Below are 12,826 nucleotides of genomic sequence, written 5' to 3'. Positions count from 1 at the left end.
AGAGGGATGGACATTTGATCCTAAGGGCCATAGGGAGCCATTGCAATTGGTTGAGGAGAGTAGTCGTGTAGTCAAATCTCTAATTAAGGAACATGACTTTGACCCTAGTGTGGAGAAGAACTCCAGTGGTGAGAGACAAGAGGCCAGGCAGCCAGTCATGAGGGGGAGATTGGAAGGGATGGGCAGGAATGGGCATTGATAGAATGAACGCCGGTTATGTGGCCCCCACTGGGCTCAGTGTTTTACAAATGACATTTTCATCCTCACAGCAATCCTTTGAGGCCAGTGCTCTAATTATCCTCTTTTGACTGTTCAGGAAACTGTGGGAAGCAGGTTCAGTAACTTGCCAGGGGTCTCACTGGAGTCATTATCTGAGGCAGGAACAGCAGAATGCCCAGAACTTGCCAGCTTCTCACCAGCTTCATAGGATTTTCTTAACATATCAGTCTGACAGTTCTGATCAGGAAAAGATTTCACATGACCTTCTCTCTCTCCTCTGCAGATTCTTATGCCTTGCTGATGGAGCACATATGTTCTCCCTGATTCCATAAGGAGAACATGTTCATAGGAAGATATTTATCTCCTTTTTCCCAAATGCAAATATAAATTGCTTTTCTCATTTGCCCACTGGGTTTTCAGTGACAATGGCTGTGGGTGTTGGGTCCAAGCCACATGTGCTTCAGTTTCCCCCTGTATATTGATGAGGGTTGGACTAGATGAATTCTGAAGTCTCTTTCAGCTCTAAGTCTTGTGAATTCTGATGGTCAGGACTCAATGACATTCAAGGATGTGGCTGTGGACTTCACCCAGGAGGAGTGGTGTCTCTTGAGCCATTCTCAGAAAGTGCTGTACAAGGAAGTGATGGTGGAAAACTCCCAGAACCTGCTCTCTGTGGGTAAGCACAGCTTCCCCTGGTCACTGTGAATCTGCCATCAAAAGAGTGTCTTCCTCACTTTCCAATAAGGTCACCCCTTCCTCTTTGGAATGGGTCTAGTCTTTAAAATGGCAATTCATTTGCACAGTGGTTAGAGTGCCAGGCCTGGAGTCAGGAAGACTGCTCTTACATAATTTAGAGCTGCCCTCAGACATGAGCTTTGTGACCCTGGTGAAGTCACTTAACCCTGTTTGCCTCAGTTTCCTCATCTGTAAAATGAACTGGAGTAGCAAATGCAAACCATTGCAGTGTATTCACCAAGAAACCTTCATATGGGTCCAAAAAGAGTCGGATGAGACTGAAAAATGAATGCACAACAACAAAGTCTTCAAAAAGCTTCTTTTCTTAACGAGGATAAATTTATAGCTCATGACTCCTAGTCTTGCCTTGTAGCAAGTTTATTGTTCTTCTTACATAATTCTTCCCCCAAATGCCAGCACAGATGGTAGGAATAGAAGAAAAAGGAATAAAGCATTTACATATATCTACTATGTGCCAGCTGCTATGCAAAGTATTTCATAAATATTATCTCACCTGATACTCTCAGTACCTTGTGAGATTGGTGTCATTATCACCCCCATCTTACAGCTGAGAAAACTGAGGCAAAGGGGTTAAGGGGCACACAGTTACTAAGTGTCAGGCTGGATTTACACTCAGGTCTTCCTGAATTCAGGTCCAGGGTTGTCACCACTGAACTTCCTGCTGGCTCTAATTTCTGAATAATGGAAGCTATGGAATGTGACCATATTTCTAGGAAGGAGGCAAAGCCAGAAGTTTCTAGCTCCAAATTGGCTGCATGATCTTCTCCTTACCCCCACATCAGCCATCCTTGAGGAGTACTAGGGACCATGTTGTGGTCTTTGCTTGCATGTCCCCTTTCCCTAAAGAGGAGGAAAGTGTAAGTTGCTCTCCATTCTCATTCCTTATTCCCCATGCCCAGGAATTCCAGTTCTCAGGGAAGATTTGCTCTCCCATTTTGAGGAAAGGGAAGCATCTTGGATCCTGGATGAAAAAGGCCCCAGGAGCTCCTGTCCAGGTAAGTGAGATGAAAGGAGATATATGAGGGCTGTTACCACAAGAAGCATCTGTGTTGTAATGAAGGGAATGCTAAGATCTGACCTGGAATTCTTTTTTAGATGCTCTTTAACAGTATGACCCTGGGAAAGTCACTGAACCTCAGAGCCTCAGTTTCCCCATCCGTGAAATTAGAAGCTTGTGCCTCCTGACATTCCCTTCTAGTGATAAATCTACAATCATATAAGAAATCATTGTTTAGAACTTTGGGGCATGGAAACTTTCTGAAGATATCTGAAAAGGGCTGAAACTGTCCCATATGAGCTCTTTCCTAGGCCTTCTTCAAATCAAGAAGCATTTATGAAGCACTTATTTTGGTGGCACAATGGATAGAGCTGTGGGCCTGGAGTCAGGAAGACCTGAGTCCAAATCTGGCATCAGACACTTACTAGTTGTGTGACCCTGGGAAAGTCACTTAACCCTTTTTGTCTTAATTCCTTATCTGTGGGATATGTGTCTGAGCCTGTATTTGAATTCAGGTCTACCCAGCTGCCTCAAGAAGCAAAATGTTTCCTCCATAGAGTATGTTTTGAATGGGGGAATTTTAAAAGATGGGAAACTTTCCAAATGGTGTTGTTGTTGTTGTTGTTGTAGTTTATCCTTCATTCTCTTAAGAGGACCAGGACATCAGGGGGATCATGACTTACCCTGAATTGGATTTAGGTGAGGGAGGCCTGAACCAGTCATCTAGGACTAGAATGGGTGGATGACGGGGTGGGGAGAGGAGTGAGGATCATAACATTTCTGTTCTAAATGACTCCTATTGAGGGCAGCTAGGTGGCACAGTGGATAAAGCACTGGCCTTGGATTCAGGACTACCTGAGTTCAAATCCAGCCTCAGAAGATTGACACTTACTAGCTGTGTGATCCCCGGGCAGGTCACTTAACCCCAATTGCCTTACCAAAAAAAAAAAAAAGAAAGGAAATGTAAATGACTCCTTTTGATCCCACTCCCTTTCCCCATCTACTTTTTTTTTTTTAATGGGGCAGTGAGGGTTAAGTGACTTGCCCAGGGTCACACAGCTAGTAAGTGTCAAGTGTCTGAGACCAGATTTGAACTCAGGTCCACCTGAATCCAGGGCCGGTGCTTTATCCACTGTGCCACCTAGCTGCCCCCATCTACTTTTTTGTTTCTAAAAATTGAGGGAAGGAAAAAGAGAGAATGCATAGAGAAAACATAATCCATTGTTGTTGCTAAGTGTGTATGGGATAAATATGTCCATCATCATGGAGATGGGCAGCAGAATACATTAGGAAGCAGGACCCTACAACATATTATGTGTAAGAAACATCCCTGAAACAAAAATTCACAGAGCATTCAAGTGAAGAGGAGTCATTCTCTACTAGAGTTTGGAACTCTAATCCCAGACTTAACTCACCTGGATGTCCTTGAATCCACTGATAATCTCTAAGACATCACAGTCAACTAAAGGAATTAAAGGAAGAGATTAAAGACTCATACATACAGCAGGAAATTATAGCTCCTATCTTTTATTGTTTTTGTTTTGTTTTGGGTTTTTTTTTGCGGAGCAATGAGAGTTAAGTGACTTGCCCTGGGTCACAGAGCTAGTAAGTGTCAAATGTCTGAGGCTGGATTTGAACTCAAGTTCTGAATTCAGAGCCAGTGCTTTATCCACTGTGCCACTTAGCTGCCCCCTCCTATTTTTTATTGTTGCAAAGAACTGGCAACAAAGATGTGAAATGACTTAATAAAATTATGTATTAAGAATATAATGGGGGCAGCTAGGTGGCGCAGTGGATAGAGCACCAGCCCTGGAGTCAGGAGTACTTGAATTCAAATCCGGCCTCAGATGATTGACACTTACTAGCTGTGTGACCCTGGGCAAGTCACTTAACCCTGATTGCCTCACCAAAAAAAAAAAATATATATATATATATATATATATATATACATGTATATATAAAATGGAAGATAATTTAACCTTAAGAAATGATAAAAAGGCACAGCTTCAGAGAAACCTGGGAAGATTTGTCTTAACAGATATAGAAATGATGGAGAGAAACAGTAGGAAAGTTTATAGAGCTTCCATCGTCAAGCTTACCATGACCCAGAAAACAAAATCCTGGAAATACAGATCCACATTGAACATCAAGGATTCCAGGGTACCCAATCCCGTCCCCAAACAATTGAAGGCTAAAAGAAAATGACAGAAATGAAAGGATGAAAAGATAAAAGGATAGAAAAGATGTGGAAAAATACAACAAAAAAGGAGGGGGCAGGGGCACTTCAGGATAACCCCAGTCAAGGGTTGGTGTGGTGGTACTAGTGTTGGGGGGACTCCTGAGTGGTTTTTCCCAAAATCGTTTATTTTTATGACCTCTTTGACCAAAAACAGGTACATTGTGAACCTCCCCAATTATTTAAACTACTGTCCATATGATTCATAATATTTTTCTGCCCTATCACTTGTTCATCCTTTGGTAAGCTGAGAATCTTGTCTCTGGTAATTACAAAATAATAGGTTTGACAGGTATGAGGTCATTTTTGACATGGAAACTGAAAAAAATAACTTTAAAAGGATCAACAGATAAATTACATTATGGTCAGAGATATGGGAGATGATGAAATAATGTCAGTTTTTAGCAGATGTGTAGCAAATGACATAATATCAATGGATCTGAATAGAATATAAGAAAAGTTGAAGGTAACACTAAAAGTTAATCCATGACTAATGAAAAGTCCAGACCTATTTCTCAAAGGATGATCAAGTGATAATACATCAAAACTAGGGAGAATAGAAAAGCGGAAGGCTTTTCTGAGAACAAATTAAAAAGAATAATCAGGGGGCAGCTAAGGTGGCACAGTGGATAGAGCACTGGCCCTGGAGTCAGGAGTACCTGAGTTCAAATGCGGCCTCAGACACTTAACACTTACTAGCTGTGTGACCCTGGGCAAGTCACTGAACCCCAATTGCCTCACTTAAAAAAAACAAAACAAACAAACAAACAAAAAAACCCTTGTGTTCCAAAATCTCTCCTTTCCTTCTTCCCCACCCTCTTTAAGAAGGCAAGCAATTCAATATAATGCAAAACATTTCCATTGTTGTTGTGAATGAAAACAGACCAAAAAAAGTCAAGAAAAATGAAGTAAAAAAAACTTATTAAAAAAAAAAAAAGAATAATCAGGTGAAGCTAGGTGGCACAGTGGATAGAGCACCGGCCCTGGATTCAGGAAGACCTGAGTTCAAATCTGGTCTCGGACACTTAACACTTGCTAGCTGTGTGACCCCAGGCAAGTCACTTAACCTCAATTGCCTCACACACAAGAAATGACTAAAAAAAAAAAAAAAAAGAAGAATCAACAAAAGTCATTTGAATGAAGGACTAAAGTGACATGAAGACCAGCTAGTGATGGAGAATAAGCACAGTCACTCCTGGGGTTTGAGTTCTAGCCTTGTTGGTCATGACACTTGGCTATTCTGAGCTCATGGCTTCAGTAGTAAAGTGCAATGAGAACCCTACCTGTGTCTCAGGTTTCTTAGGAGTATCCAGTGTTGTTTGTGAAGTTCTTCATAAATTAAATCATTTTTCAGATAGATGTGAGTTCATGGCATTTTCAATTGGTTGTTTCTGCCCATTAAGTTTGAAATTTTCTTTTTTTTTTTTTGGATTGGAGAGAGAGAATAAAAGTTAGCTTACTTTCTTCCAATGGAAGGAAGATTTTTTTTCACGTGTGTGTATCTGTATTTATGTTTCTTTGTTTCCTCCAGATACAGAGACCAGATTTGAAGTGAATGAGACGACTTTAAAGCTGAGCATTTTTGTGAAAAAATCTCACCAGCCAAGATTCATGAGTGATGGTCCCTGTGACTTCCATTTGAGAAAATTCTGTGACACAGACATCAAGATAGAGAAAACTCAAAATAGTCACTGTGGATTTGATGCAAAGGGTGTCCAGCAACATTCAGTCCTAATTCACTGTAAGAGAATGACCTCAGGAAGTGACTCTTTTCAGGATAGTGAAGACAGGCAATGCTTTAATGAAAAGTCTGGGCTTATGCAGTCTTCTGAGAAGCCTTCTGAAATGCAAATGGATCAAAGGCAAATGGCCTTCAGCTTGAGTTCAGATCTCATTAGACATCAGAAGCCTTATACTGGAGAAATACTTTATATAGGAAATGAAAATAGGAAAGCCTTGAGCCAGAACTCAAAACTCCTTGATCCTCATAAAATTCACACTGCAGGGAAACCTTATGAATGTAATCCGTGTGGAAAGACTTTCAAAAAGAGATCCAGTCTTGCTATACATCAGAGAATCCACACTGGAGAGAAATTGTCTAAATGTAATCAATGTGGAAAGGCTTTCACACAGAACAGGTATCTTTTGACACATCAGAAAATCCACAGTGGAGAGAAACCTTATGAATGTAATCAGTGTGGAAAGACTTTCACACAAAACAGCCATCTTTTGACACATCAGAAAATCCACAGTGGAGAGAAACCTTATGAATGTAATCAGTGTGGAAAAACTTTCAGAACAAAATCCAGTCTTGCTATTCATCAAAGAATCCACACTGGAGAGAAACCTTATGAATGTAATCAGTGTGGAAAGACTTTCAGACAGCAGTCCACTCATTACCTTCATCAGAGAACCCACACTGCAGAGAAAACTTATGATTGTAATCAATGTGGAAAGACTTTTACAACAAGACCTACTTTTTATTATCATCAGAGAATCCACAATGGCGGGAAAACTTATGCATGCAATCAGTGTGGAAAGACTTTCACCAAAAAGTCCCCTCTTGCTATACATAAGAAAATCCACACTGGAGAAAAACCTTTTGAATGTAATCAGTGTGGGAAGGTTTTAGCATATAGAGCCCATCTTGTTAACCATCTGAGAATCCACACTAGAGAGAAACCTTATAAATGTAATCAGTGTGGAAAGGCTTTCCGACTGAACTGTGGTCTTGCTATACATCAGAGAGTCCACACTGGAGAGAAACCATATGAATGTAATCAGTGTGGAAAGGCTTTCACACAGAGTTCTGGTCTTGCTGTACATCAGAGGATCCACACTGGAGAGAAGCCTTATGAATGTAATCAGTGTGGAAAGACTTTCAGACAGAACTCCAAACTTGCTCTACATCAGAGAGTTCACAATGGAGAGAAACCTTTTGAATGTAATCAATGTGGAAAGGCTTTCAGTGTGAAATACAGTCTTCTTGAACATCAGAGAATTCATACTGGAGAGAAACCTTATAAATGTAATCAGTGTGGAAAGACTTTCACAAAGAAGTCCACTCTTGCTACCCATCTGCGAATCCACTCTAGATAGAAACCTTATGAATGCAATCAATGTAGAAAGACTTTCAGATAGAAGTTCTGTTTTTTGTTTTTGTTTTGTTTTGTTTTTGTGAGGCAGTTGGGGTTAAGTGACTTGCCCAGGGTCACACAGCTAGCAAGTGTCAAGTGTCTGAGGCCAGATTTGAACTCACATCCTCCTGAATCCAGGGCCCGCGCTCTATTCACTGCGCCATCTAGCTGCCCCCTCAGATAGAAGTTCAATCTTTATATCGGAGAATCCACACTGGAGAGAAACCTTTATAATCTAGTCACTGTCAATAGGCTTTCCAAAAAGAACTCCAGTCTTGTATGTCAAAGAAGTCACATTGGAGAGAAATCTTGGGAATGGAATCATGTGGTAAAGACATCAAGGAACAATCATCCCTTATTTTCCCTGAGAATTCCTATTAGATAGGAATTTTATCACTGTAATGAATGACTGTGATGAATGTGGAAAGGCATTCAAATGTAGTAGAGAGTTTGTTAAACAGCAGAAAATTCATTCTGGGGAGAAGTGTTATATGGACTCAACAGGGGAAGGCTTTCAACCAGAGGTCATCTCTTACTTTTACATCAGAGAATTCCTACTGCAGAGAAGCCTTCTGGATTTACTCAATGGGGACATGTATTTCTCTCTAAGACAGAGATTACTAGACATCAGGATGTTTGTGTGGGGAAAGGTGCTAATAAAAGCAGTGCTTTTTGTTAATGTCAGAGTCTTTATGTAGATCTAATGCATGATTATACATTGGAGAAATCACATCGGAGATAAAACTTATGGATCTAAGTAATGAGGGAAGGCCATTTGCTATAGTATAGACTTTGGTAGACATCCCAGATTTCATATTGTTCAAAATGTGTTATAAATATAATAAATTTTTCTTTGTGATCCTGTTTGTCATTACTTTTTAATAATATTCCATGGCATTTATGTACCATAATTTCTTTAGCCATTTATTAATTGATTAGTACTCACTTTTTCTCCTGTTCTTTTGGTTTGTGAGTGAGATTTTCCCCAGCCCTTAGAGATAAGTGATTTAACTATGGTAATAATCAGTATTTAGACTACAAATTGTCATTTAATATGTTTAGGTATTCTTTAGTAGCTTAAGCAAATAATAATGGAGTAAGTAAGATAGATATTAGTAGAGTTTATGTGCATGCCATATCGTGGAATGATTCTGAAACCACTAGTGGAATGCTTTCACTGTGGTTAGGCATCCACCAATCAGATTAAAGTTCAGGTACCAAGAATAGTAACTCCTGAGCTAGGATAGACCAATCAGAACTTAGGGAAAGAAAGTCTTTGAGTGGGAGTGGAATATTTCTACTGTACAATCTCCTACTTTAGACTGCTATTTCCTTCACTTTATGTATACTTTTCTACATGTAGTACTTGAAATGTCTGGTGTTAATAGTGTTTGTGGGAGGAGTGTGTTTAAAAATAGTCATGTATAAATACCTTTAAGCCCTGGTTGAGTATTAATACCATCTCTTGGGGTCTTGGGTCCTAGACCTGAGACCAGCTTTATTGTGAGATAGGCCCTCTCTCAATAAACCTATTTTCTTTGGCTTGGAGACTTTGCTGTTTCTTTTTCTTCATTGAACATAGAAATTTTCGCAATATGTGACACTAAATGTCATGGTATAAATACTCTTGTATCTATTGGACATTTGTTTCTACAATAATTTCCTCAATCAGCCAAGTGGCACAGTAGATAGTTTGCTGTCCCTTTAGCCACAAGACCAGAGTTCAAATTCAGTCTTTAACACTTCGTAGCTACGTGACTCTGGGCAAGTCCCTTAACCTATTCCTCTCTGATTTTCCACATCTATAGAAGAGGAATAATAATAGGGGTAATATGAGGAATAAGTGAGACGATATTTTAAAAAAGCTTTGCAAATATTAAATTACAATGAAAAAGCTAACTATTATATATTTCATGGGCTCTAAGTATCATAGTCAAGTTAGTAGACTAAAATATGTAGATAATTTAGTCATTTTTCCTTCATATTTATATTCAGGACAGGACAGAGGAAGACACTAAATGTAAGAGGGCACTGGGTTTAGAATAAGGAAGATAGATTCAAATTCAGCTTTAGATGAATTCAAGCTCTGTATACAAAATAATAGCAATATAGTAAGATGACCTGCTGTGAATGACTTTAGCTATTTTCAGCAATGCAATGATCCAAGACAACTCTGAAGGACTTATGAAAATTGCAATCCATGTACAGCGAAAGAACTGATGGTATCTGAATACAGATGGAAGTATATTTCGTTGTTGTTGTTAGTTCCTTTTTCTAAAGTTTTTGTCTGCTATGTTTTGCCCGACTGCACATGTATAACTTATATTGAATTGCTTGAGTTCTTAAGGTGGGGATAGGGAGGAAGGATGAGAATTTGGAACACAAAGTTTTACAAATTGATGTTACAATTTGTTTTTACATGTAAGGTCGGGAAAAATTCTTAATAAAACTTTTATCAAGGAAAAAATAATAACTGAATGAATGAATGAGTAGATAACTGAGGAATGAAGAAAAACGAAAGGTAAAAGAGAATAGAAAGCATATACTCACCTAAATGCAGAATTCCACAGAATAACAAGGAGATATGAGATTTTCTTAAGTGATCCATACAAAGAAATAAAAGGAAATAGAATGGGAAAGACAAGTGATCTTTTCACCAAAATTAGAGATATCAAGGGAAAGTTTCATGCAAAAATGGGCTTGATATAGTCATAGCAGCTCTTTTTGTGATTGTTAAGAAATAGGAATCAAAGGAATGTGTGAGGGCCAAAATTTGATATACTGGGTGTTATTTGGCTGACTCGCCTTAATATTGGGGTCCCGGAAATATGAGGGACCTTTAAGGTTTAACCCTCCCCTCCGAACAGCCCTTTTTTAGATATTTCTCCCAGGCCAATAAGAAAGGAGCCTCTAAGCTTTAGTTCACAAAAGGATCAGATTTTATTACTTGGGAATTGATTAAACAGCAAATTAAACTAATAAAAATAAAACATAAGGAAATAGGAAAATAGAAATACAAATAGATATTCTTAACTCTAAGCTTAACCCAGACCCTTTCCAATTTAGCTAGTTCAAAGGAATTTAGGGTTTTCCATAAGTAACTCACCCAAGCCTGAACAGCCCACCAGACCGAGAACCAACATGCACCACCTCAAGGGCCCAAGCAGAAAAAACAAGAGTGAGCTCACCTACCAGAAGTAGCCTGCCTCCCTTCCAGGAGTGTTCAATCTCCCCTCCCCCAAAAGGGGAGGCCCTTCAAAAAGCTGCCTTTGTAACCTCAGGGTGAGCCAGGTATGGCCCCTTCCAAATGAGTTAGCTAAAAAACGGGAATATTAATCTGTACCCCAAATAATTTTTACCACAAATGCCCATCCATTTGGAAATGGCTAAACAAGCTATGGCATATGATTGTGACAGAATGATATTGCTAAAAGAAATGACAAGCAGGACAATTTCAGAAAGGCTTAAAAGACTTATATGAACTGATGTATAGTGAAATCTGGCCTCAAACATTTGACACTTACTAGCTGTGTGACCCCCTGCAAGTCGCTTAACCCTCATTGCCCCAGAAAAAAAAAAAAGAATGTACAACAACAAATTCTTCAAAAAGCTTTTTTGTTCTTAACAAGCATAAATTTATGACTCCTACTCTTGCCTTTTTGGCAAGATTATTGTTCTTCTTACTTAATCCGTTCCCCAAATGCCAGCACAGATGGTAGGAATGGAAGAGAAAGGAATAAGCATTTACATATATCTACTATGTGCCAGCAACTGTGCAAAGTATTTCATAAATATTATCTCACCTGATACTTCTCAGTACCTTGTGAGATTGGTGTCATTATCACCCCCATCTTACAGCTGAGAAAACTGAGGCAAAGGGGTTAAGGGGCACACAATTACCAAGTGTCAGACTGGATTTAGACTCAAGTGTTCCTGAATTCAGGTCCAGGGTTGTCACCACTGAACTTCCTGCTGGCTCTAATTTCTGGATAATGGAAGCTATGGAATGTGACCATATTTCTAGGAAGGAGGCAAAAGCCAGAAGTTTCTAGCTCCAAATTAGCTGCACGATCTCCTCCTTACCCCCACATCAGCCATCCTTGAGGAGTACTAGGGACCATGTTGTGGTCTTTGCTTGCATGTCCCCTTTCCCTAAAGAGGAGGAAAGTGTAAGTTGCTCTTCATTCTCATTCCTTATTCCCCATGCCCAGGAATTCCAGTTCTCAGAGAAGATTTACTCTCCCATTTTGAGGAAAGGGAAGCATCTTGGATCCTGGATGAAAAAGGCCCAGGTAAGTGAGATGAAAGGAGATATATGAGGGCTGTTACCACAAGAAGCATCTGTGTTGTAATGAAGGGAATGCTAAGATCTGACCTGGAATTCTTTTTTAGATGCTCTTTAACAGTATGACCCTGGGAAAGTCACTGAACCTCAGAGCCTCAGTTTCCCCATCCGTGAAATTAGAAGCTTGTGCCTCCTGACATTCCCTTCTAGTGATAAATCTACAATCATATAAGAAATCATTGTTTAGAACTTTGGGGCATGGAAACTTTCTGAAGATATCTGAAAAGGGCTGAAACTGTCCCATATGAGCTCTTTCCTAGGCCTTCTTCAAATCAAGAAGCATTTGTGAAGCACTTATTTTGGTGGCACAATGGATAGAGCTGTGGGCCTGGAGTCAGGAAGACCTGAGTCCAAATCTGGCATCAGACACTTACTAGTTGTGTGACCCTGGGAAAGTCACTTAACCCTTTTTGTCTTAATTCCTTATCTGTGGGATATGTGTCTGAGCCTGTATTTGAATTCAGGTCTACCCAGCTGCCTCAAGAAGCAAAATGTTTCCTCCATAGAGTATGTTTTGAATGGGGGAATTTTAAAAGATGGGAAACTTTCCAAATGGTGTTGGTGTTGTTGTTGTTGTTGTTGTTGTTGTAGTTTGTCCTTCATTCTCTTAAGAGGACCAGGACATCAGGGGGATCATGACTTACCCTGAATTGGATTTAGGTGAGGGAGGCCTGAACCAGTCATCTAGGACTAGAATGGGTGGATGACGGGGTGGGGAGAGGAGTGAGGATCATAACATTTCTGTTCTAAATGACTCCCGATGATCCCACTCCCTTTCCCCATCTGCTTTTTTGTTTCTAAAAATTGAGGGAAGGAAAAAGAGAGAATGCATAGAGAAAACACAATCCATTGTTGTTGCTAAGTGTGTATGGGATAAATATGTCCATCATCGTGGAGATGGGCAGCAGAATACATTAGGAAGCAGGACCCTACAACATATCGTGTGTAAGAAACATCCCTGAAACAAAAATTCACAGAGCATTCAAGTGAAGAGGAGTCATTCTCTACTAGAGTTTGGAACTCTAATCCCAGACTTAACTCACCTGGATGTCCTTGAATCCACTGATAATCTCTAAAATACCACAATCAACTAAAGGGATTAAAGAAAGAGATTAAAGACTCATACATAGAGCAGG

At 39.7% G+C, this 12,826-nt stretch overlaps 1 protein-coding gene across 3 annotated transcripts in view; it reads left to right on the top strand.

Moving 5' to 3' along the window:
• The window catches only part of LOC122746099 (zinc finger protein 260-like), a 176,379-nt gene that overhangs the window by 29,304 nt on the left and 134,249 nt on the right, over positions 1–12,826 (top strand). For 2 of the 3 annotated variants that reach the window (XM_043991559.1, XM_043991564.1), the window contains exon 3: positions 769–895. In XM_043991559.1, the coding sequence (XP_043847494.1) occupies positions 769–895 (127 nt within the window). Of the gene's footprint in view, positions 1–619; positions 896–12,826 lie in introns of those variants that run through there. The other variant, XM_043991565.1, reaches the window with a different exon arrangement.

Source organism: Dromiciops gliroides, chromosome 3, assembly GCF_019393635.1.
Source record: "Dromiciops gliroides isolate mDroGli1 chromosome 3, mDroGli1.pri, whole genome shotgun sequence".
Taxonomy (NCBI): Eukaryota; Metazoa; Chordata; class Mammalia; order Microbiotheria; family Microbiotheriidae; genus Dromiciops; species Dromiciops gliroides.
This window is presented reverse-complemented; position numbering and strand designations above follow the sequence as displayed.